The following is a 26,129-nucleotide window of genomic DNA, read 5'->3' as shown; positions in this document are numbered from 1 at the left end:
GTGAATAAAGGTTGCAAATCCAAGTGCGACGCAGATATTTCTAAGATGCACGGTGACACGATCATGAACACGCATCCATGGAGAGGGAAAACTGTAAGTTTTAGCACTGGACTAGACTGTACGCTCGTTGTGAGCAGGGAACGTCTGTTTGTTGTTATGTACTCTCCCAAATGCTTAGTACAGTGTTCTGCACACAAAAAGCACTTAATAAATATGACTGACTGATTGACTGACTGCAGTCTAGGCAGTGAAATCACTGTGGGCAGGGAATGTGTCTGTTTATTGTTATACTTTACAAGCACTTAGTACAATGTTCTGTGCACAGTAAGCACTCAATAAATACGACTGACTGACTGCACTAGATGTGCCTTCCAAGTCCTGTGCTTAAACTGTCCCAGGCAGATAGTTGCCATCTTTATTCTTCAATACCACCCAGGAAGAATGTAGAGCATCCTTCTTTAGTTGTGTGTTTGAGGCGTACAGGCAGCAAATCCTTTCTATTCTCAAAACAAAAGTGCATTTTTCTCAAAAATTCCCACTGTGCTAGGCCATCATCATGTGCCCCGACTACATGATGCTTGAGCAAGCTTCCAGTCAGAGCTATTATGGGTAAATGCACACAGGCAAGTCACCTGCAGCATTTCATATCCCATTCCCACTCCCTGGTTCCACTAGGGCTGGTGCTTACCGCTTGAGTCATGATATTCTTCCAGTAACTGTCCACGATTCCAAATTTCCTGCCCTCTTCGGGCATTTGTGCTATAATGTCCTCGGAGCTGAAGATGGGTTCCAGGTACAGCCAAGTAGCCTGGCACTTCAGCCAGGCATCCAAGATATCCTGCATCTCAATGAGCTTTTCTTCCCATTTCTGTGAATGGAATTTGAAGCATCCGGGTCACCAACCCACTTTGTAAGTAACCGGCCCATAGAAGGGGCAGAAAAGATGACTGAGAAAGGGGCTACAGGCCCATTGTTCCTGGGAGGATGGCAGGGAGGCTCGGCAGCCATTTTGACAGCATGTATCTATCTCTTCATTAAAAATCGCCCATGCTGTATTGGGGAGAGGAGCATGCATGCAGAGGGAGGGACCCAAGAGGGAGAACTCTGCCCTCGAGGCAGTCGAACTCTCTGCCCCGAACCTACTGTCACCTTAATCTGGCCCCTCACCAGGATCTTATCATCCTCAGACATCCACAGGAGCCACCATTTTGATTCTGGTACCTAAAGAGTCAAATCAATCAATCAAGGGTCTCTACTGAACAATCATTCAAACAGTTGCATTTACTGAGGCTTAGTGTGTGCAGAGCACTATACTAAAGCGCTTGGGAGAGTACTGTATAACAGAGTTGGTAGAACGCTTCCTCCCAACAGTGACTTTGCAGACTAGAGGGAGAGACAGATATTACTAAAAATAACCAAGTTACAGAACTGTACCTAAGTGCAGCGGGGAGCACTGTACTAAAGATTTGGAAGGGTGGAATATTAGAGTTGGGAGACCCATTCCTTGCCCACACGAGGTTACGGTCTAGAAGGGGGGACGGACATTAATACAAATAACCAAGTTCTGGATATGTCCATAAGTTCTGTCGGGGGAACACTGTACTAAGCGTTTGGGATAGGCCAATACGACAGAGTTGGATTATTTTTCTCTCACTTGCCATCTCTTCCTAAGTCACTGAAAATTTCTGGGCCTTTTAGGAGTTGGTGATGCCTTCTCTCAGGTCTAGCCTAGCTGGATTTGCCCACCATGGTAGTGACAGACATAGAAACTATTAAAGAAGCCTTCCTCGATAGCCTTGGAGACGTGCCGGGCAAATTGTCGCCTGTGGACCACGTTTTGCACTGTCTGTATGGAAGGAAAGCACTGAAAACTGAACTTTGGCTGGAGAGAATAAAGAAGGCCACTCTGCCATGTTGCATATGTGGGCATAAAAGGCCAGAGGCCAACCCTTCTTCTAGGCTCTCAGTTCCTTCTCAGCAGAGCTGTCATGCCCTCTCCACTGCCGCCTGATGCACTTGTCTGTCGGGCACTTAAAAGACAATAACTTAACAATAACAGCAGTGTTTACTGTTTGTACTAAGGGCTGGGACAGATACAAGATAATCAGGTTGGACACAGTCCCTGTCCCACATGGGGCTCAGAATCTAAGTAAGAGAATGACTAGGCATTTAAAACCCATTTTACTGAATCTGGCCTTGAAAATAAACAAATCTAATGGACCCTGTGCCCCGGGCCTAAAAAAAATCAGGCAACAGGCCTAATGAAGCAGCATGGCCTAGTGGATAGCGCAATAGTGTGAGAGTCAGAAGGTCATGGGTTCTAATCTCAGCTCTGCCACTTGTCTGCTGTGTGACCTTGGGTAAGTCACTTCACTTCTCTATGGCTTACTTACCTCTTCTGTAAAGTAGGGATTAAGACTGTGAGCCCCACGTGGGGCAGGGACTGTGTCCAACCTGATTAGCTTGTATTTATCCTAGTGTTTAGAACAGTGTTTGGCACATAGTAAGCACTTAACAAATTACATAATTATTAATGAGAAGTTGAATTGCCTTTCCCTCTCTTTTCTGTCAGATTTTTCATAGGACTAAGTCTGGGGGAGGATTCAGGGCAGGGTTGCTGCAGGCAAATGTTTGTAGACCCTGAGCCAAGTGGCACGAATCTGTCAACGAAACAAGCTGAGCACGAGGAGCAGTGAGGAGCAGGAGAAAGTGGAGATAGCCAGGAGTGGGGCATGAGGGCAACAGGGCTGGGCAATGCAATTCTGGGGCACCAGGTGGAATCTTTGTGGCCAAATGATTCTGGAAAATTAATTACCCAAGCTGCTTAAACCCTAATCTTCAGGTCTGCCAGTCCCTGCTTTCAAAGTCCAGTCAAAGACCCTTTTTACCAGGTGCTTAGCTCTAGTTCCACAGGGAAGCAGCATGGCATAGTGTAATAGAGAATAGGCCTGGGACATAGAAGGTCATGGGTTCTAATTCTGCCTCCACCACTTGTCTGCTGTGGGGCCTTGGGCAAGTGACTTCACTTCTCTGGGCCTCAGTTACCTCAACTGGACAATGGGGTTTAAGACTGTGAGCCTTATGTGGGACAGCTCCTGTGCCCAACCTGAGGTGCTTGTATCCACCTTAGCATTTAGTACAGTGCCTGGCATCTCACATCCGCCAAACTCTCTTCCCCTCTTCAAAGCCCTACTGAGAGCTCACCTCTTTCAGGAGGACTTCAAAAACTGAGACCTCTCTTTCTCTCCACCCCTCCTCCCCTCCCCATTCCCCCTACTCTCTACCTCTGCTCTTCCTCCTTCCCCTCCCTACAGCACTTGTGTTTATTTGTATATATTATTTATTACTCTCTTTTATTAATGATGTGTATATATCTATGATTCTATTGAACTATTTTGATGGTACTGATGCCTGACTACTTGTTTTGTTTTGTCATCTGTCTCCCCCTTTTAGACTGTGAGCCCATTGTTGGGCAGGGATTGTCTGTATCTGCTGCTGAATGGTACATTCCAAGCGCTCAGTACATTGCTCTGCACACAGTAAGTGCTCAATAAATATGATTGATTGAATGAATGAAGTGCTTAACAAATACCATAATCATTACTATTATTACCATTGGAGTCAAGGATGGCTGGGCTCCTAAAAGGAAATAAGGTGGAAGAACCTGACTCGCTCAGAAACAATCAAACCCATTCCCACTTACCCTGCACTCTGCTTCTATTGGTTTGACGAATGGGGACCCACACATAGTCTGTGTCTTAACAATGTGGTCATCAAGCAGGACCTGGATGTCATCAATTGCAGACAGGATGCTCGTGTCCTGCAAATACAAATTCCTGGGTCAAAATCCACAAGTGCTGAATTCCCTGCACCATTTTTAAACATTACAAACTCTTAGGATTCCACCTTAATGGTGAGAGAGCCAGTTTCTAGGGCGCCGAATTGACGTGACCTCCAAGATGGGCTCTCTTCCTGAGCTTTGAACTTCTTACTTAGAAATACTCCCAAGTAGTTTATTTTTCCACCCTTTTCCCACAAAAGAATATGGTATTTCCTAACAGTACCAATATGACTGTATGGGTTTATTATCATTCACGCAGATATGCACATGTATTCTATATATATATATATATAGCAACTCGATGACTAGAGGACTAATGGAGGAGGGAAATGGTGAAGATAATTTAAAAAACTCATATAATCAAAATGGAAGGTGTTGGAGCCCCATCTGGCGAGAAAGTTATCTTGAATTTCCTCCTGCCTCCATGACATTTCTACCTGGATGTCCCACCAGCACTTCACAACTCAACATATCCAACAATGAATTTCACATCTTCCCACCCAAACAATTCCTCTCTTACAATTAACCATCCCAACACAGCTGACACCACCACCTTCCTCCCTGACTCCAAAGTCTGCAATCTCAGCGTTATCCTGGACTCCTACCCTCTCTTTCAACTCCCACATTGTCTGCCATGATATTCTGTCGATTCTTCCTCCTCAACACTTCCGGGATCCACCCTTCCCACTCTACCCAAATGGCCACCACCTTGGTCCTGGAACTTATCATATCCAAGTTTGACTACTGCATCAGCCGCCTCGCTGAACTCCCCTGCCTTTTATCTCTCTCCTCTCCCCTCTCCCATCATAGTTCACTCTGCTTACCAAATCATTTTTCTAAAATGTCTAAAATGTCACACAGCGCCCCACACTTCAACGATTGCCCATTCCTTTCTGCATTCAGTAGAGACTCCTGGCCATTGGTTAGCTCTCTCCAACTTATCCAACCTTTTCTCCCGCTCACGCTAGCCTACTCTCTGTACCTTGTTCTTGTCTCTCTGTGTTCACCAACCTCTGCTCACTCACTCACCACTGCCTGCAATTCCCTCAATCAATCAATGGCATTTACTGAGCACTTACTATGTGCAGAGCACACAGAATATCAAATGTCCAAATGTCACAGATCCAAGTGCACAGATGACGCCGAAGGGAGTAAGAACTGGGGAAAAGAAGGCTTAATCGGGGATGGCCTTTCGGAGAAGACATGACCTTAAAAATGCTTAATAATGAGTCTTTAACATTCATTCGGCCATATTATTAAGTGCTTAGAGTGTGCAGGGCACTGTGCTAAGAGCTTAATACAATTGACAATACACAATAATACAACATACAATAATAAATAATTAATACAACAATTAAAGGTGATATTCCTTGCCCACAACAAGCTCACAGTCTTGTGGGGGGAGACGGACATCAATACCAATAAATAAAATTACATATATATATAAGTGCTGTGGGCCTGGGAGGGATGGGAGCAAGTCAGGGTGGCACAAAAGGGAGTAGGGGATGAGGAAAAGTGGGGCTTAGTCTGGGAAGGCTTCTTGGAGGAGATGTGCCTTCAATAAGGCTTTGAAGAGGGTGAGAGTAATTGTCTGTCGGATTTGAGGAGGGAGAGCGTTCCACACCAGAGACAAAACGTGGGCCAGTAAGGCTCCCGCTTCATATCTGACTGCCCAGTGGTCTCCCCATCTTTAAAGCCCTTCTGAAAGTACATCTCTTCCAGAAGGCCTTCCCTGATTCTTAATTCTCCCCCACATTGCCACTTCGGTACTTACATGCCACTTCAGTACTTACCACCTTCTGTAGTGTTTATGTACCTATCGTGCATACCCTATTGGTTAAGCACTCACCTTGAACATATTCCCTTTTCTCTCTTCTTTACACATTTTAGTGACTTTCTCTCTACTAGACTGTGAGCTTTCTGATTGATAGAAGAAATTGTTTACTAATTCTACTGTACTCTCCCAACCACAAAGTACAGTGATTTTTATTTTTGCACCCAGTAGGAACTCAATAAATACTACTGATATTGTTTGAAATACCACGAGTTTCTGTAATGGTTCTATTTTTCCAAAGCACATTAACATCAATTGCCTCAATATATCTCCACAATATCTATAGGAGATAGGGAGAGATAGATATAATTATTCTCATTTTACAGATGAGGAAATGAGTGCCTGGAGAGATTAAGTGACTCGCCCCGGGTCATTCAGCAAGATGCACAGATGAGACTAGCACCCAGGTCTCCTGGTTCCTCTCCTTTCTCTAGACCACACTGCCTGACTGGATCAACAAGGTCATTAGAAGAAACTTCTGTTGTCTGCAAACAAAAGTAGGGATGGAAGGTAGACTCATAGCTGGTGACAATTTTTTTCTTACATCTGCTGCAGATAATTCACAGATAGTTTAAATCAAACCTAGATAAGGGAAAGGTTTTTTATGATATCTATTAAATGCTACTAATGTGCCGGGTACCGTACTAAGTGCCGGGGCAGATCCAAGCTAATCAGGTCACACATAGTCCACGTCCCACATAGGGCTCACAGTCAATCCCCATTTTACAGAGTGATTAGAGTTGACAGCTAAAGTGGTGAAGACTGCAGGGGCCGGTGGTGCAGTTAACCTGACAACCAACTGATGGTCTATGACACTACGGCTCAGTATTGAAGCAGCATGGCTTCGTGGATAGAGCACGGGCCTGGGAGTCAGAAGGACCTGGGTTCTAATCCCCACTCTACCTCTTGTCTGCTGTGTGCCTCTGGGGAAGTCACTTAACTTCTCTGTGCCTCAGTTCTTCATCTGTAAAATGTGGATCAAGACTGTGAACCCCATGTGGGACAGAGACTATGTCCAACCTAATAAATTTGTATCTACCCCAGGGCTTAAAACAGTGCTTGACACACAGTAAATGCTTAGCAAAAACCATCATTATCATTATTATTATCAGTGATATTCTGTGGACACTTTGGCCACAAAGAATTCAGAACCTACACTTTTTGGGTGCACATTTTTATTATTAGTTTTATTATCAGTGTTTTTCTGTGGGCATTTTGGCCACAAAGAGTTCAGAACCTAAACCTTTGGGTGCACTTTAGAGTGGCTCTCCCTGCCTCAAAGGGAACATGACGGGCAGAGCTGAGAGAATACAAGTGGTGCCATAAAACCCATTACCAATACAATCATTTCTTAGTCCTGAAGTCTCAGGGCCAAGGCCGACTGCCATTCTCCATCACCATCATCCTACAGTATAAGTATGCATATGTTTATACACATTCACAGACCAGGTCAAACCTTACGTTCAATTCAAGACTTCCTAACACTTTATTACTATTCCTGACGACCTCACACATTCATATAGGTGTGCTGAATTTCAGGAGTTCCTAATGGGATGACTCCTAAAATCCATATTCACATTAGAGCAATAATCACACCTTTGGGTTTAAAATGGTGCCAAATGTCTTATTTGGGGGGAATGATCCTGTTACTTGCCTGTTGCCAAGGATTTTATTCCCTTTCAATAGAATTTACTAATTTAAGGCTGAATTCCTCGATAAGGAAGTGTGAAGTTAAAAGCAAGAAAACAAGGAGATGGCTATTCAAGGATAGGAATCAGTAAAAAGATGGTAAAAAAATGGGTAATTTTCCACTAAATTCTCACCAGAAACAATATGAACCGATGACTATGACTGGGTTTATTGGTTTGATACTTGACTCACCGTGTCTCTGTATTTAACAAAGCAGAAGGCCAAGTTTACCCACTCAGATTTCATTTTATCCAGGCTTTTCTCCAGGGAATATTCTTTACTGGCTGCTGCTCCAATAGGCTCAAGTCTAGATGAAAGACAATGAAAAGGATTCTAGATCATTTTGCAGAGGTCGACAGATCCTTGATCCTCCAGAAACTGTTACCAATGCTAGAGAAGCAGCGTGGCTCAGTGGAAAGAGCATGGGCTTGGGAGTCAGAGGTCATGGGTTCGAATCCAAGATCTGCCACTTGTCAGTTGTGTGACTGTGGGCAAGTCACTTAACTTCTCTGTGCCTCAGTTCCCTCATCTGTAAAATGGGGATTCAGACTGTGAGCCTCATGTGGGACAATCTGATCACCCTGTATCTACCCCAGCGCTTAGAACAGTGCTCTGGCATAGTAAGCGCTTAAATACCAACATTATTATTACCCACGTTTACCAGCCCATCCCACAATTCAAATTGTGCCACAACAGTGACACATTTGGTGGCAGTGAGGACCAGTACTCTGGAGAAATTAACGAGAAAGCATTAGAATGAGGGCTTGCATTCTTACTTTTCAATGAATTTGTATAATCCATATTCCAACATACTCAAGAGACAAGTATTTTCATCAAGCTTTATTTCATAGCCCACGATCTCACTGATCTGAAAACAAAAGAAGAAAATAAGTTGGTTTTTTTTTCCATGGAATTTGCTAAGCGCTTACTATGTGTCAATCACTGGGATAGACATAGGTTAATCAGGATGTACACAGTCCAGTCCCACATGGGGCTCACAATCTTAATCCCCATTTTACAGATGAGGTAACTGAGGCAGAGAGAAGTGAAGTGACTTGTCCAAGGTCACACAGCAGGCAAGTGGTGGAGAGGGGATTAAAACCCAGGTACTTCTGACTCCCAGGCCCATGCTCTATCCTCTATCCACTGCTTCTGAGTTTACCATTTAAGTGATAAAGGAGATTTTTCTAGGGTTGGTGAACAAAGAAGGGATCCAAACTGAATGGATGTGCTAGAAGGAACGACAGAAATTGTGTCTAACATCCTGTACCTCTCTTGTTGACTATCTCCCATCTATTTCTGCTACATTTCTATCTGTGAACAAAGGTTTCTGCAAAAACTCAGAATGACCTTAGCCTCCATCTGATTCTTGTTCTGCAGCACTGACCTGCTCTGCTACACCTTCACAGAAGAGCTCCAAACAGGAAAATCTACAGTTCATAATCTGGCTTTCTTTAACTATTCTTTCAAGAAGGGGAAATATTTATCCCTGGTACTCTCGGTGTTACATAGGTTATCATGGAGGGAACATAACCTATAGCCTGATTTATGCTCCCGTCGTGTGCAGAGAATTGTCACTGGATCATGGAAAGCAGTGGGCCTAGTGGAAAGAGAGCAGGCCTGGGAGTCAGAGGAACTGGGTTCTAATTCCATTTCTGCCACTTGTCTGTTGTGTGACCTTGGGCAAATCACTTAATTTATCTGTGCCTCAGTTACTTCATCTGTAAAATGGAGATTAAGACTGTAAGTCCCCACAGGACATAAACCATGTCCAATCTGATTAGCTTGTATCTACCCAGCACTTACTACGATGCCTGGCACATAATAAGCACTTAACAAATACCATTAAAAAGTGACTGAGGAAACTTGCCTTCCCTCAAGGACCTTACAACCTGTGAGGGAAGCAAGAGAAACCCAAACATACAAACACAGACCCAAAGACAGGAGAGATATGTGGAAAACAGAGGAAACATGTACTTATTGGTATAATTTACAGAGGTATTCAAGTGTTTAAGGACAGCTGGAGTGAAAAGAGTGACAGAGGTCAGGTGCGGTTAATCTAGGAGGACTTCCTGGAGAAGATGAATTTTAATAGTATTTTGAAGGATGCAAGGGAAGAGGTTGACGAAGGGGAATGGTGGTTGGACTGCAGTTCTTTCCAAATGAGGAGGGATGAACTAGAGATCACTTCATCCCTATGATTTTCTTATTCTGAAAGTAATACTAAATAGTATCTCCCATCCAGTGTTCACACCAATGGTATTTATTGAGTGCTTACTGAAGGCAGAGCACCGTACTGCGCCCATGGGAGAGCACAGTGCAACATATTTGGTAGCTATATTCCCTGCCCATAATGAGTTTACAGTCTTATTACTTTAATGCTTACAAAACCCCTAGTTTAAACAATTTATTTTTCTTATAGAATCATAGCTTTGGAAGATAAATTGAGAGATATTTTTCAGCTGAGTAATCTGCCTTCAAGGGGGAACTGGACAAAAGCCATGCCAAAAAGAAGAAAATAGAGACTGTTGTTAAAATTTCTAAAGAACTCTTCCATCAACTCAAACATAGCCTACCTATTAGACAGTCCTGTCTGACTGCTCTTCCTTGGATCAAACTTTAATCCCTCATGCTGCATTTAAGTGTCTTCTTTCTTTTCTGCCCTTAGTAATGTCCATCTTTTATATTCAGGATGGCCCAAGATAAAGAGATCCCCTTCAGGTATGTGCTATTCAACTGTCAACTGCAAAAATTGGTGTTTTTTCCTGGGAAGAAAGGGCTCTAAAGCCCCTCCTCTTCATACATGGAAGAATGCATCTCGTCTCACATACGGTGGAAAGCAACAAAGCTGTAATTCATAGTTTACACGTTACATGGAAGAATGCATGAAAAAGTTATAAAACTGAAGGGACTGCTATCCCTGCTGAGGTACAAGCCACTCCAGTGCTTCTGGCAGAAAAATCCCCAGGTTTAATGAAACACTAACCCTTACTGCATGACATTTCATAAGACGAATTAATTTTAAATATAAGATAACTAAACCAAAAACAGATGCATGGACTTGTTCAAGTTGAATCATAGCTATTTAAACCTGGGTTCATTTATTTAGAGTAACATTTCTAAAATAAAAATAATTAAAGTAATAAAATATACATAAGAAAATGGGAGCATTTTTATCTAGGGCCATGCTGTACTTGTAGATACTAGATCATCTCTGAGCTTTTTCCTTCCCAGACTCAGTAATCCCCATCCCTTGGCATTTCCGAAGCACAATAAACTTTCTAGATTCTTCATGGCCCAGTGTCTTAGTGCTAAAATGGGGTCACATGGATCTCCAAGAGGAGTTTTGGAGGTACCTGTTGCCAATGCCGCTCCTTCATGCCCTTGTTGCAGGAAATGGAGAGGATGGGGATGTGTTGTTTGAATTTGTCAATCTTGATTTTCAAGTTCTCTGCTAAACGCCGGGGCCCAGGAACGTCCGTAAGAACTTTGGTCAGTTTGTACACTGTCCTCCACATGTTCCCAATATCTTCACTGATCTCATCAGCATTCAGGTCCTGAAGAGGTCCTACAGAAGAAATATGAAGACTTCAGAGAAGATTCAGTTATGTGAAACAATATTCATTCCCAGAATTTTCAATGTGAAGGGACTTTAGGAACTCTGCTCATGTTCAGTGAGAATCAGAGGGAAGCAACATGACCTAGTGGAATGAGCATGAGCCTGGGAGTCAGATGTTTTAATCCTGGCTCTACTGCTTGTCTGCTGGGGGACCTGGGGAAGTCATTTCATTTCTCTGTTCCTCAGTTCTCTCATCTGTAAAATGGGGATTCAGTACTTCTCCCTCCTACTGAGACCTCCTTCCCAGTTAGCCTGGTCTGGGGACTCTGGGTTGCTGGCTATCAGACAGAGGAGGGGTGGGGAAGGAGAGGATGAGGTGGTTGCTACAGGTCCCATGTTGGACCTGATTATGCTGTGTTTATTCCAGCAGTTAGTACAGTGCTTAGCACATAGTAAGCCCTTAAAAAATACCACAATTATTACTGTACCACAATCCAAACCACTCTCTTGTTGTAAATTAGGCACTTCTGGAAACTGAATGAACTGAATGAACTGTTTCAGGTCGTGAGGATACCATTCAGAAAGTTACTGCTTCAAGTATGGTAAAATGCCTTAGTGGCTTTATAGCTATCAAGGTTGCACTAACGGTCAAAAGATTGTCCCATGATTATTTCAACTCTATCACCTACAGGCAAATAAAAGCACAGAGAGGTAAAGGGACTTGTCAAAGGTCATACAGCAATGACTAAGCTACCACCTAGCACATTTCTTTCCTTTGGGCTGGGCTAACTGGCTCGGGGCAGAAGATGTTTCATTGGTACACCAACGCCAAATGAAGAGAACAGTTTGTGTATGATGGCCTAAAGGAAAAACAATAAAATTACTCAGAATCCTGGCTTTGGTGGACTGATTAACTGTTGTTTGGTAAATGGGTTAACTTTGTTCATTTTTGCCAACAGCACCTGCTTCACCATGGCCTGATAACAACCACGTGAGGACCCTGATTTTACTCTCTTGGGCATCAGCCAGGAAGCTCAGTGGCAGGTGTGCTCAACACAGCTGCTGCAGGCTAAAATATTGCAACCTTACACAATCCTCTTTTGTAGATGTCACTCAGCAGCAAGAGCAGGAGGAGCAAATATATGGAGAGGCTCCAACTGCCAGATAGAAAAAAACCTGTTTGTTTTTTAACAGTATCTGTTTAGCGCTTACTATGTGCCAGGCACTGTTCTAAGTCCTGGGGTAGATACAAGGTAATCAGGTGGAGCTCACGGTTACCCCATTTAACAGATGAGATAACTAACTGAGGCACAGAGAAATGAAGAGGTATTTTGTTAAGCACTTACAGTGTGCCAGGCACTGTATTAAGCACTGGGTAGGATACATCAAATCAGGATGGACACGGTCCCTGTCCCACATGGGGCTCACAGTCTTAATCACCATTCTACAGATGAGGTAACTGAGGCACAGAATAGTGAAGTGACTTGCTCAAGGTCACACATCAGACAAGTGGCAGAGCCAGGATGGGAACCCAGGTCCTTCTGACTCCCAGGCCTGTGCTCTATCCACTAGGTCATGCTGCTTCTAACCTCTCATTGAAATTTTGATTAAAAATGACCTAAGTTGGGAAACCAGAGCCAATACTCTGTTTCCGTTGGCCACCACTCACTTGAGTCACTGTGGACTATAGGTGTGGGGATCTTCAATTCTGTCCTGTACTTTAAATACACTCTAAACTTTGGATATGAAGGAGAGAGAACCTTGGAGCCTCGATGTTAATTAGCAAACCCACACTTCGCTCCTTTAATGCTAACTTTCTCACTGTGCCTCCATCTCGCCTATCTCACTGCTAACCCCTCGCCCAAGTCTTGCCTCTGGCCTGGAACACCCTCCCTCCTCAAATCTGACAGATGATTACTCTCTCCCCCTTCAAAGTCTTATTGAAGGCACATCTCCTCTAGGAGGCCTTCCTTGACTAAGCTCCCCCCTTTCCTCTTCTCCCACTCCCTTCTGAGGCGCCCAGACTTGCTCCCTTTGTTCTTCCCCTCTCCCAGCCCCTCAGCACTTATGTACATATATATAATTTATTTATATTAATTCCTGCCTCCCCCATCTAGACTGTAAGCTTGTTGTGGGCAGGAAATGTGTTTCTTTATTGTTGTACTCTACTCTCCCAAATGCTTAGTACACGCTCTGAACACAGTAAGGGCTCAATAAATACAACTGAATGAATGAATGATTCCCAGATTCAAAGAGTGCAAATATTCCTCACTCTTTGAGGATGTGAGGAGGCAGGGAGAGGAGGAGTGGGGGGAAAGGAAGAAGGGAAGAGAAAGGCAGACATCCAAAGTAGGGCTCCTGTGGGATTCACTGCCTGATCCTGCATCCATTTTCCCAGTCAGAGAGTCTTGGAGAACAGAGATCAATCAATTCAAATATTCCCATGGCACCATTATAGTGTTCAGTTCATGATCTGTTGGGCTTCCCCACATGGCAGCCTGAATTACTGTTTTTTCAGAACAGCCTCTTTATACAAATGAACAGATAAATCTCCTTCAACCAGACTCCAGACTAAAGTCAACAGCATCTGCCTCTGCCAGTGAGAGCCAGGAGCTGAAACTTTGTTTATCCCTGATTTTCTTTTAAAACCTCTGCCAGGGTAGCAAGCCTGGCCTATCCTCACCACTCATCCAGGTCTCTGATTTGATGTAGAAGTGGTAGGCGGTCATCCACAGCTGTTCATAGGGCAACTTGTTGGTTATTATCATCTGTAGAAGAGGGAACTGGCTTTTCTCCCTTTCCAGTAGCTCTTCTTCTTTATTAATTGCCTATAAGATACACACACTCCAATAAATGTCCATGAGATTAATTTATGCACATATTGCCTTCCAACCAGCAACCAGCTAGTAGTCTCACAGCACCACCACAAGTACCCCCAAAGGTTGCATCTTTCTCCATTTTTCCATTTCAGATATTTGCCTCACTTGTAGCCGAATGAACACCTGGTGTTTGGGTGGCGCCCAACTCAAAGAAACTCCAAGAATCCTTCATTCCATTTGACATCAAGGAATCCATCTTTCCAGGGAGCATTGTAAAATAAGATGACCCAGAGGGTAAAGAGGCGATTGTCTAGTGAATGCCCTTCACCGGAGGGTCAGGGAACATTTCTATAATCTGGAGAATTGACCTTGGGACCATTGGTAGATTTTTGCCAGAGAATCTTCAGTCTGACCCCTGAAGGTCATCCATTGTGAGCCAAAACCTAGCTCCGGCTCCCAAAGCAGACTACGGCATGGGCTAGGCCACATTCTTATGGACACCAGTAGACTAGATTCAAACCAGGTGAGATCTCACAGGGCCTTAGGTCCAGAGCCTCTTATTTTCACATTGGACCATTTTTTTTTATTGGGTGTCTGGAGAAAAAACTGGGAGACATACCACTAGTTGACATGAGAGAGAGGGGAATCTGGTTCTTGTGCCTCTGAATCATGAAAGTCCTGATTAGCTAAACTACAAGTGTGTTGTTGCTGAGCTAATCTTAGGCAGACACACACTAGCATTCTTCTGGAGCAGACAGGGTGGCACACCAAGGTATAGCTCTAGACCATCCTTCTAAACTGTAAGGTCGTTGGGGTTAGGGAACAGGTCTACCAACTCTGTGGTATTGTCTCCCAAGCAACTTAATGTAGTGCTTTGCACACTGTAAACGCTCCATAAATTGGATCGATTGACTGATTGAACAGGCAAGGGAGGATTAACACAAGTGCTAAAGGGGATCAGGGTCTCCAATCCCCAAAATCAAACCCCCTCTTGCCCTTGCCAACAAAGCTGCTGCTATGAAAATAGGATTCTTCTCAAAATGTCTCCTACGGTGTGCGTGGACATGACTGACTCTTAAAGGGGTCACTAACCTTTAAATAGCAGGGAATGGGAGGATGTAATGAACAACACAAATAGATGCTAATCACGGGTGCTACTCATTATCTTGACCCTAGCTTTTGATTTCAGGGCCTTCAGGAAGATCTTGTTAATTCTATTACTGGTGGTGAACAATCGGGGATGTCCCACAGAACAGAGGTGATTCTTGTGGCCTCAAGTATGTGTTTACTCATGGGATGCCAGCCCACTGCGGGGTGTCACTGTGAAAGATGGGGGCCACCCCTCTTCCTCACCCACCCCCTACCCCAAAACTGCCTCCGTTTACAGAAGGACAAGCCACAGGGTGAAGAGTGGAAAAGGGAAGAGAGGTGCATCAAGAAATGCTATTCAGTCACAGTGGGGGTTCATCTGACTCCTCTACACCTCGCACTCCCCTGCTGAAGCTGCCCCCATCGCCCCTATTTCTCTGCTGCCTCTCTGCCTGCTGGCAATGTAATGATATCCTCAAGAATCACATGACTGGGGGGAGGGGAAGGCCTACCAGACGGTCCTGCCACAGTCCAAGACTTGAGCTAATGCAGTCCTGAGAGAAGAGAATCATTACTCAATGCCTTCTATTCATTAGCTGCGGGAATTGGAAAAATCAGGCCCCAGAGCTGTTCTATTTTAGAGGCAAGTGCCCCCGAAGGTACACATGTCACCAAAGCTAAATCTTTCCTCTCCTCCCTTAACAAGCCTAATATCCTCACAGGATTTGGGAAATGGACTGAGATCCCACGCTTGTCAGTCACTGCTGTTCAGAGGGTAGAAGTAGGGTGTGGAGGGGATTTTTATCTCTGGTAGAAGTATCTTCACATGGTAAACAAACCTTTGCTACCAGAACTATTTTGGAGCAAGGAGGTCTGTACCCCTTAGTTTGCCTAAGGAGAACATGGAGAAGACCACTTTAAGTATATTTCCCAGTCTCTTCATTCTATGCCCAAGCAGGAATCAATAAAAACAGGGAGCATACCTGAGAATGCCTGGGAGTGAAGGGGGGGAAACTGAATGAAATAATGAAACTAGTTTGCATGATTAAGTCCATATTCCTTCACTAAGCCCATATCCTCCCCCCACCCCTAAAACCTCCAATCCAATAGGCATCTTGGCCAGTCTGCTAGTTAGTCATTGGGATGATGAAATAGTTAATCAGACTTCCAAAGAGATGATGACTTGGAAGGTTCGTAAGTCTGGAACATCTCAGATTTATCCCTGGAGTCCAAGAACATCAACTAGCTTTCGAAAGTCTCTTGGTCTTTTTATCTCTTCCCAGAAACTCAAGAATCACGAACCTCAAATTCCACCAGGGCGATATCCAGATTCTTTGTCAGCTCGCTGAATTTCTCAACATTATTCTTTATTTCTTCCATGTTCATAACATCCCGCTTTTTAAAGCTTTCCACTTCTTTGTGGTAGTTTTCTAACTTTCCTTCAAACTCAGAGCACCTGCAATCAAATTCAGATCCTCAAAATTTATCTCAGTTTTGCACTTGGTTTATTTTAAAAGAAAAAGCAAAGGCCCATATCCTCACCCTCCCAAAGTACCAAGGCCATGCCCAGAATTCAGGCTGATGTTCTGAAAAATTCAACTGCAAATCGATGCTTTTCAGACTAAGAGACAGTTCATTTTCAGTATAAATATTGATGTCAAGATTGCAGTGTATAGTCATCAGATTGCTTTCAGAACAACTTGATGAATTTGAGGGCAATGTGCCCTAACGTCACTAAATCGAACTATTAGACCAGGCTTCCTAAAGTTAAAATTTTAGTTGATTACTAGTTCTCTTATTAGATGCTTCCATAGATTCCAGTCTCACCACTGAGTTGGTCCTGATCATTCTTTTCATTTTGGAAATTTCCTTTCAGGGAATAAAAAACTCAGAATTGCTGTCCTCACCCGCTTATTACCTCTGCAAAAGACCCCAAGCAACTGTGCTTCCCAGGAGTCCAACAGTAACTCATGAATATTGACAGTATCTTTGGTAAGTGGACAAGATGCTAGCAAATTTTCTGTCCAATGCCCAGAAGAAGAAACAGAGGCCTAGCAAATAGGCTGGAAACAAAGAAAAGCACAAAACCACTAGGTGCATATTCTCCATGGTCTTTGAAGGATCCAGTGAAGGAAGGGGTTGGAGGGTAGATTATTAAACCCGTTTCTCAGAGGAAGGAAACTGAGTCCAGAGAGTATGACAGGCTTTTGGAGGTAGGGCTGAAACAAGCCTCCATCCTGAAATCAGTTCAGGTTCCTCTTCCCTTCTCTGCCTTATCCTCAGTCTATCCTCTGCTGACCTCTACTGTACAAAAGCTAACACAGGCCTCCAAAAGCAGCTCGTATGCCAAAAAGAGCCTTCCAAAATAAAAATGTCGATGTCTCTTTGCATGGAAAACTAAGTGGAAAACTAAGTGTAGTCACTTGGGCCTTTCCCCAACCTCCCAGAGTCAACGGGACCACAGTGAGTAAGAGAAGAGCGTGATACCCATTTTGTGAAGCAGCATAGCCTAAAGAAGAGAGAGGCACAGGGCAGCCTTCAAAATAATAATGATGATGATGATGATATTTGTTAAATGCTTATGTTCCAGGCACTGTACTAAGCGCTGGGTATGAGCAAATCAGGTTGGATACAGTCCCGGTCTCACAGGGGGCTCACAGTCTCAAAATCCAGGACTGTCCCAGATTATCTATGTTGAACGGTCAGCCTGTAGAAGCAAAGCATCCACCCTAATGGGCCGTCAAACTGGGAACTGGGGCTGTTTCCAGGAGGATAGAAAATCGATTGATTACTGACTGTTTCTCAATTAATTACAGGGTTTATATGTTCTATTCAGTGTTGTGTTTGAAGTCACATCACTTCACTGTTCTTCAGCTACCTCATCTCTAAAATGGGGAGCAAGACTGTGAACCCTTATATGGCTCAGGGATTGTGACTGACCTGACTATGTCGCATCTACTGCTTCACTTAGAACAATGCTTGACACATAGTAAGTGCTTAACAAACACCATAATTATAACTCTCCATTGCCCTATTCCACTACAACTCACTCATACTCTTTGCTCCTCCCATGCTAACTTATTTGCCTAAATTCTTACACTGATTTCTGTCCGAAAGGTCTAACAGATGTTCTGAGTGCTCTTCCCAGGGTTCCTGCCCAGACCTTGAAGATTCTTCTGTTTCGGTTGTTGCTTCCATGTTGCTGTTCTAGTTCTTGCTTCTAGATGCACTACACCCCATTCCTATCTCTCCTGCCACTGACTTAACACATAATTACAAAATATTAGATAGGTGTGATTGCAGGGCACCAAAACCACTGCATTATCTGGAAGGCCCAGTCTCCTCCCCCTTTCCCTACCCTAAAGAGGTTCAAGGCCCAGGCATGAACCTGGGGATGCTGCCAGAGAAATCAATGGGACACTGTGAGGCAGGACCTACTGGGAAAGCATGATGGGAGATTCCACATCCCAAAAATTGTCAAGAATAGGGGGAAGGAGGAGCCCACCTTATCCTGATCAAGGCAACTCAAACCTGGCCTTTTTTGCAGAACAAAATAAAGCCTACAAGCCAGAACTCGGTTAGGTCTCTGCCTCCTAGCCCTAAAAGCCTCTAATTCTCTGTCAGACTCAGTAGTCAACACCTTGGATTGTACTTTCCTCATAAATAAAATGTGAAGCAATGTGACCTAGTGGGTAGACCAAGGGCCTGGGAGTCCGAAGGACCTGGATTCTAATGCCAGCTCCACCACTTGTCTGCTGCGTGACTTGGGCAAGTCACTTCAATACTCTGTGCCTCAGTTACCTCATCTGAAAAATGGGGAATAAGACTATGAGTCCCATGTGGGAAAGGGACTGTGCGTCCAATCTGATTAGCTTGTATCCATCCCAGAGTTTAATATAGTAACTGACACATAGTGAGCACTTAAAAAATACCATAAAAAACAGCCAAAAGCAGATCAAGTTGGAGGGAGAAGCAGAAATGGATTGAAATGGACATGAGAGTTGGCAGAGTCTTGCCCAAGATCACTGAGTAGCTCAGAACTGTGACTCTGAGGCCCGGGATTTATCTACTGCTGCCTGGGGCTTTAGGGGATTTTTTCAGACAGGTCTAATTTACTACGGCTTCATGTTTGCGCCCAGTTATCGCAGCAAGCAGATGAGTCCTTTACCATAGTCGGGTTTAATGAACCTTCTAAATGAAGGATCCCAGCCAAAGCTGCTAAGAAAATACTGTGGAGCAGCAAGGACCCAGAGCCAGCTAAATGAATATGACTGTTCAGTGTGCTCCCGTTCATTTCTGTACTCCCATTTCTCTTGCCTTTGGCACAATGAGGTAGGTCTGAGATTGAGGACTGAACCCACCCATCACCTCCAGCATTTCCCACGGGAAAAGCAAACTGGGAGCGGAGGGCAGGAGGTGAAGGCAGGAGGCACCTGGAAGGCACTAAACATGGGACAAGGCCTGGGACAGGGGGCCGGTCTGCAGCAGTTCCTCTCCTCTCCATGAAGCTGAAAGGTCACCCCTACTGGAGTGTCCAGATTGAACCAAAAACAGATGTTATGTTGGCTTTCCAGGATTGAGATGGACTGCAATAGGGAGACAGAGAATGAGAGAGAGACAGAGGGGGAGAGAGAGAGAATGAGAGAGATTGTGGGGTGATGGTGGGTGCGTGATATCTCCCAACCCTCTTTTCCTTGCCACTGTGGTTACGTTCCCCCTTCCTGACCCTCTTCAGTGCAGTCCACCCACCTTTTAATTAGGGCCGTCTCGGCCTGCTCCCTCTTATTGAACAACTGGGTTCTGCTGGTTTCGAAGACGACTTCAATCTGGTCTGGCCAGAGGAACACGGTGCTGTTCAGCTTTATATCCTCTTCTGAAAAATGCATCAGCAGAAAACACACATTGAACTTTGAAGGCACAAAGCGAGATAGCGAGTGCAGGTGTTAGTGGCCAGGGAAGGAAAAGGGAAAGGAGGCAAAGATTTGAGGGGTAAGCCACTTTCCTCTGCTCATTTTAGGGTACTCTCGAATTTGGGCCTCACTGGATTGAACAGGTAAGAAAAGTGGAACACCATAGATGGCATTGTGAGCTGGATCATTGAGAAGCTTTGGTTATATTTCTAGAAGAGTCTATTTCTGTTTATTTCCCACCCAGATCTTATACCATGGGATAAAGATCTCTCTTTGTAAACTTATACTTCAGTAACAATAATAATAATTATTATGGTATACACTAAGCACTTACTATGTGCTAAGCACTAGGGGAGAATCAAAGATATAATAATCATGGTACTTGTTAAACATTTTCTTGTGCCAAGCACTGGTCTAAGCACTAGGGTATTAAGTGCCATTGAGTCATTTCTGATTCATAGCGATTCCATGGATCTACTTTCTCCAGAACATCCTGTCCCCCGCCGTAATCCGCAACCTTTCTAACGGTTCGTCTGTTATCGCTGTTACAGTCTCTATCCATCTAGCAGCTGGTCTGCCTCATCCACATTTTCCTTGGACTTTTTCTAGCATTCGTGTCTTCTCCAGAGAATTATTCTTCCTGATTATGTGTCCAAAATATGCTAATCTAAGTCAAGTTATTTGGCCTTCCAAAGACCACTTTGGTTTAATTTGCTCTAAAATCCATTTGTTTGTTTTTTGGGGAGTCCATGGTATTCACAAAAGCACAAGGGGAGATACAAATTAATCAGGTTGGTCACAGTCCCTGTCCCACATGGAGCTCACATTCTTAATCTCCACTTTACAGAGTAGGTAACTGAGGGCCAGAGAAGTGAAGTGACTTGCCAAAGGTCACACAGCAGACCTGTGGCAGAGCTGGGATTAGATCCTAGGATCTTCTGACTCCCAGGCCCATGCTCTATCCACTAAGCAACACTGCTTCTTCTGAAATCAGATGCAGTCTCTTTCTCACATGTGGCTCCCAATCTATTTTATCCACAGTTTATAGAAGAAGAAACTAAGTCCCAGAGAAGTTAAGAGTCCTGTCCTAGGTCACACAGTAGGCTTGTGGCTGAGCTGGAACTTGAACTCGAGTAGCCTAACTCCCCGTTCCAGGCTCTTTTCCCTAGGCCATGCGGGGTATTGATATTTTATACCATAGCCATTGAACAGGAAAGCTGAATTAAGAAATTTCCATTACGCCCCTTCCCCTAACTGTAATTTATTTCAATGTCTATCTCCCCCATAGATTGTTAGCTCCTTAAGGGCAGGGATGGGGTCTACAACCTTATTATATTGTACTCTCCAAAGCACTTAGTGCATAGTAAGTGGTCCACAAAGAACATTAATTGACTAAGCAGGGTTATTAATATGCAGAATGCCCATCTATATACCATACATTTCTCCCCTCTCCCCTTCTTTTAAAAAAATAGCGTATTTGGGGCATACGAGAAAGATCAGCGTAGTCCATGAGGAACTCCAACCGGTAGGCTGCAGCTGAAATTTGCTTCCTGAGCTGGAACACGGTGACATCACTGGCCTTCCTCAAATATGCAGTGAGAGACACCAGCTCCTCAGTGCTGGTAGGCACCTCAGTGACTTTGTCTGCAATTATGTTGTACTGATTACAGATGCTAGAGAAGAGAAAACAGGAATAGATTTACCATCAGTATTACTACAAAAGGTTTTATGAAGCCCTCGTGTTAGCATCACCCTAGATTTGGCATAATACAAGGCTAAACAGTCATGGTCTTGAACATTTGAAAATTTCTTAGTACAGGAGCATAATCCTAATTTAGGTTACCAGCCCTTTCAAATATCTTCCTCCACATTGAGGGAATCATGGGTAGTGATAGAAGAGAAGGTACAGGTAAAACAGCCAGGCAGAAAAGGTTTCCAAGGTTCCACAAAGACTGGAGCTAAGAGAAGTCATAGCTAGACCAAATAACTTTGTAGTTTAGAGGCAGAGAGGGGTTTGGTTTTTTTTTTTTTAGGATTGCTGAGACCTCCAGGTCAGCAAAGGCTCTTTCTGCTGTTCCTGGGACTGTGATCTATATCTGCCTGCAACTACTGCTGACTGCAGCTTTGCTTGTAAAGGGAAGCACCTCCAGACTGCTAGGGGACTGCCCAAAGCCATTTGCTAATTCCAGTTTGTGATAGCCTTTTTTTCTGTTGCATCTTGTGATTCTCTGTTCCTTTTTCCCTATTTACTCAACCTGTCCATTCAAAATTATGGATAGAGATGTCTATATTTAGTTTAATTGAGAATCTGCTACAATTAAGGTATTTACAAAGCCCTTCTTATGGGATGAGCACTGGGGCAGATGATTGGATTGAACACAATCCCTGTCCTGCACCGGGCTCATAATCCTTATGAGAAGTTAGAGAGAGGAGGCATTTTATCCCTATTATACAGGTGAATGAACTGAGGCTGAAAGGTTAAATGACTTGTCCAAGGTCACAGAGCAAAGCTGGGAATAGAAGTTAGGTATCCTGATTCCCAGACCTCTGTTCTATCCACCAGGCCCGGAAGCCTCCACTTAGCATTAATATTTGTGGGTGAGGGCTTTCACCCTTCTTTTGCCAGGAATTCCTGCCACCTGAAAGCACCACAGTATTTGAAAGAATCAAATCAATCCAGGGGAAGATAAGCATTAATATACATAAATATATGAATAAATCACAGGTACATACATGTGTGCTATAGGGAGGAGAGGGAGGATGAATGAAGGAAGCAAGTCAGGTTGAAGCAGAAGGAGTAGGAGGAGTGGGAGGAGTGGGAGAAGGAGTGGTGAGAAGGAGTGGGAGAAGGAGTGGTGAGAAGGAGTGGGAGGAGTGGGAGAAGGAGTGGAAGGAGTGGTGAGAAGGAGTGGGAGAAGGAGTGGTGAGAAGGAGTGGGAGAAGGAGTGGGAGAAGGAGTGGGAGAAGGAGAAGGAGAAGGAGTGGTGAGAAGGAGTGGGAGAAGGAGAAGGAGGAGAAGGAGAAGGAGAAGGAGAAGGAGAAGGAGAAGGAGAAGGAGAAGGAGAAGGAGAAGGAGAAAGAGAAAGAGAAAGAGAAAGAGAAAGAGAAAGAGAAAGAGAAAGAGAAGGAGAAGGAGAAGGAGAAGGAGAAGGAGAAGAGGGCTTAGTCAGGAAAGGCTTCTTGGAGGAGATGTGCCTTCAATAAGGCTTTGATGTGGCGGAGATGAGGGAGGGTATTCCAGGTCAGAGGTAGGAGGTGAGTGAGAGGTTGTCAGTGAGATAGACGTGATCGAGGTACAGTGAGAAGGTTAGTATTAGAGGAAAAAAGTGTGCGGGCTGGGTTGTAGTAGGAGAGTACTGAGGTGAGGTGGGGGGGGACTAGATGATTATGGCCTTTAAAGCCAATAGTGAGGAGTTTTTGTTTGACGTGGAGGTGGATGGCAACCACTGGAGTTTCTTGAGGAGTGGGGAAATACGGTCTGAACATTTTTGAAGGAAAATGATCCGGGCAGCAGAATAGAGTATGGACTGGAGTGGGGAGAGAGAGGAGGCAGAGAGGTCAGCAAGGAGGCTAATACAATAACAAGGGGGCTAATACAATAATCAAGGTGGGATAGGATAAGTTCCCGCATTAATGCTGTAGCACTTTGGATGGAGACAAAGGAGTGCATTTCACTAGAGATGAATGTTATGGAGTCTACTGAATTATCCATTACTCTTGATAATTATAGCTAAAATGTAACAGTGGTTAACATAGGAGAAAGGAGAGTTGGGAGCCCAGCTCTTAAGTTCTTACCGAGGCACAGCAGAGTTTCTAAGTGAGAAGAAACAGTGTACCAAGTAGGAATTAAAGGGTTTTGGTTTGAAACAATAGAAGGCGGGGTGGCGATCTTCTTACCCAGCTCAACTTGGAAGGGGAAGAGGGATAACTTTAGCCAACGATCCCAGTGCCAACCTGTTCCAGACACCCACCCCAGTCGTTGGGCCTTCAGTTAGGTCTTACAGTCCTGGATTCAGGACGACAGGAGAGAAGGCACTCTGGTTTGGACCTGGGGTGGACGTGAGAAAACCCTCTTGGAGCCCACTCCCTGAGTCAGAAAGATGTATGTTTTTATTTTTATGGTACTTGGTAAGTGCTTACAATGTGCCAGGCACTGTACTAAGCATGGTGGAAGATACGAGATAATCAAGTCAAACACAGTCCCACATGGGGCTCACAGTCTTAATTCCTATTTTTACAGGTGAGGTTACTGAGGCCCAGAGAAGAAAAATGACTTACCCAAGGTCACACAGCCGACAAGTGGAGGAGCCAGGATTAGAACCCAGGTCCTTCTCTCAGGCCCGTGCTCTATCCACTAGGCCATGCCACTTCCCCGTTGTGTATTGTGTTATTGTATACTGTGTGAAAGTATTGGTAGAAGCACTTTATGCCAGATCTCAGCATGGCTCAGTGGAAAGGGCCTGGGCTTGGGAGTCAGAGATCATGGGTTCTAATCCCAGCTCTGCCGCTTGCCAGCTGGGTGACTTTGGGCAAGTCACTTAACTTCTCTGTGCCTCAGTTACCTCATCTGTAAAATGGGGATTAAAACTGTGAGCCCCATGTGGAACATCCTGATCACCTTGCATCCTCCCAGCGCTTAGAACAGTGCTTTGCACAGTGTAAGAGCTTAACAAATACCACCATTATTATTATCATCTCAGCCAGCCCATAAAACAGCCCTGGGGAAGGGGAAGGAAAATACGCAAGAACTTCGAGAGGTGCCAAAGAGCTTCCAGTTGGGAGAGTGGCCTGGGAGAGGACCAAAGACTGGAGGAAGAGAGATGACAGCAGCAAACCCACTTAGAAAAGGAAAGAATCTCTTTTTGCCTCATTGGGTCTCTACCCCTGGAAAACTGGATTTATAATTGAATCAAAGACAGAGAGCAGATGGCCAATATCAGGAAATTTGGGAATAGTGTTCTTTTGCTGTGTTAGAAACTGTGGAACTTAGAAAGGGTAAAATGTCTCTTAGCTACAGGGCTACAGAAAACTCCACTGCAATTTCTTGGCCTAGAATAAAATCCATACCTGGAATTTAATTCTCTGTTCTCATCCACTTGGAACTGGATTACCCTGTCTCTGAGTCTTTGGGTCTGATAGCAGAGGTCTTCATTCAGTTTTAAGGCATTGAGGCAGAATATGGCCAGGGGTACGGTGATGTGCAAGGATGCAATTTCTTTCTTCAGATTTTTCAAGTTGTTGATCTTCTGCAGCAAAAGAAACGTTCAGAGGCTTAGTCTGCTCCTGACTCTATAGCCCTGCTGAGGGGTAGATTCAAAAATGGGTGAACCAGACCATAGGGCTCATCTCCCAGTTACTCAATATTAGGCAATTCTGTGCTGTCCCTCACCACCTTGAATTCCCCTTCCCCCCACACCCAGTTACCTCCCCTAAAAGCAGGGAGGCAGAGAGAAAGAGGACTTGAAGAATGGAAGTTTGGATATGGACTACTGGAAGGTGTAAACTTCCAAAGCAGAAGTAGTAAGATTTGTCAGCTTGAGGTCTAGATTGCCTAAACTAAAATCCTCCACTGGCCCTCTGACTCCCAAGCTCCTTGTTATACCCAGAAAGGTGAAGCATAGCATCATACCATTACAAAATCATCAAGGTCATGGCTCTGTTCCAGAAAAGATCCGATATTCTGTTCTGCTGTGTTATCCAGCAGATTGTTAAATTTTTTATACACGTTTAAGTATCTTCCGGGGAGAAGAACATAAAAGCAAAACAAAAAAGCAACTCCATCAGATTTACCGCCAGGTTAAGCTACCGATCAAGCCTCTTTAATTAGACTAGAAAAGAGAGGACAATTTTATAAATATCATTTTGGATTATTAATAATAATAATGTTGGTGTTTGTTAAGTGCTTACTATGTGCCGAGCACTGTTCTAAGCGCTGGGGTAGACACAAGGGAATCAGGTTGTCCCACGTGGGGCTCACAGTCTTAATCCCCATTTTACAGATGAGGTAACTGAGGCACAGAGAAGTTTAGTGACTTGCCCACAGTCACACAGCTGACAAGTGGCAGAGCAGGGATTCGAACCCATGACCTCTGACTCCAAAACCCGTGCTCTTTCCACTGAGCCACGCTGCTTCTCTAGCCACGCTGCTTCTCTGATTAGTGGGATAAAGTTACCAAGTACACTTACTTTTGGGGGCCAACTTGATTCTTAGTGAATACTTCTAATACTTGTTTCAACATATCCAGTACCAAAGATTCATCAGGTTGGACTGTACTGAGGGTAAAGTTATCTCCTTGGAGTTCTGGGAAGAGGCGGGATTCTACCTAAAACACACAACAGGAATCTTGTAGGATCACAGAAGAGAGAGGGTGAAACTCTCTCTCAAGCC

General features: G+C 44.2%; 1 protein-coding gene across 2 annotated transcripts in view; it reads right to left on the bottom strand.

Moving 5' to 3' along the window:
* The window catches only part of DNAH3 (dynein axonemal heavy chain 3), a 118,243-nt gene that overhangs the window by 68,464 nt on the left and 23,650 nt on the right, over positions 1-26,129 (bottom strand). For both annotated transcript variants that reach the window (XM_029058240.1, XM_029058241.1), the window contains exons 11-22: positions 25,928-26,064; positions 25,371-25,476; positions 24,809-24,987; positions 21,230-21,414; positions 19,581-19,704; positions 16,134-16,287; positions 13,607-13,751; positions 10,721-10,932; positions 8,141-8,232; positions 7,557-7,671; positions 3,704-3,820; positions 689-868 (exon numbers count right to left, since the gene is read on the bottom strand). In XM_029058240.1, coding sequence (XP_028914073.1) covers positions 689-868; positions 3,704-3,820; positions 7,557-7,671; positions 8,141-8,232; positions 10,721-10,932; positions 13,607-13,751; positions 16,134-16,287; positions 19,581-19,704; positions 21,230-21,414; positions 24,809-24,987; positions 25,371-25,476; positions 25,928-26,064 — 1,746 coding nt within the window. The remainder of the gene's footprint in view (positions 1-688; positions 869-3,703; positions 3,821-7,556; positions 7,672-8,140; positions 8,233-10,720; positions 10,933-13,606; positions 13,752-16,133; positions 16,288-19,580; positions 19,705-21,229; positions 21,415-24,808; positions 24,988-25,370; positions 25,477-25,927; positions 26,065-26,129) is intronic.

The sequence above is a fragment of the Ornithorhynchus anatinus genome, chromosome 2, assembly GCF_004115215.2.
Source record: "Ornithorhynchus anatinus isolate Pmale09 chromosome 2, mOrnAna1.pri.v4, whole genome shotgun sequence".
In the NCBI taxonomy this organism is placed as follows: domain Eukaryota; kingdom Metazoa; phylum Chordata; class Mammalia; order Monotremata; family Ornithorhynchidae; genus Ornithorhynchus; species Ornithorhynchus anatinus.
This window is presented reverse-complemented; position numbering and strand designations above follow the sequence as displayed.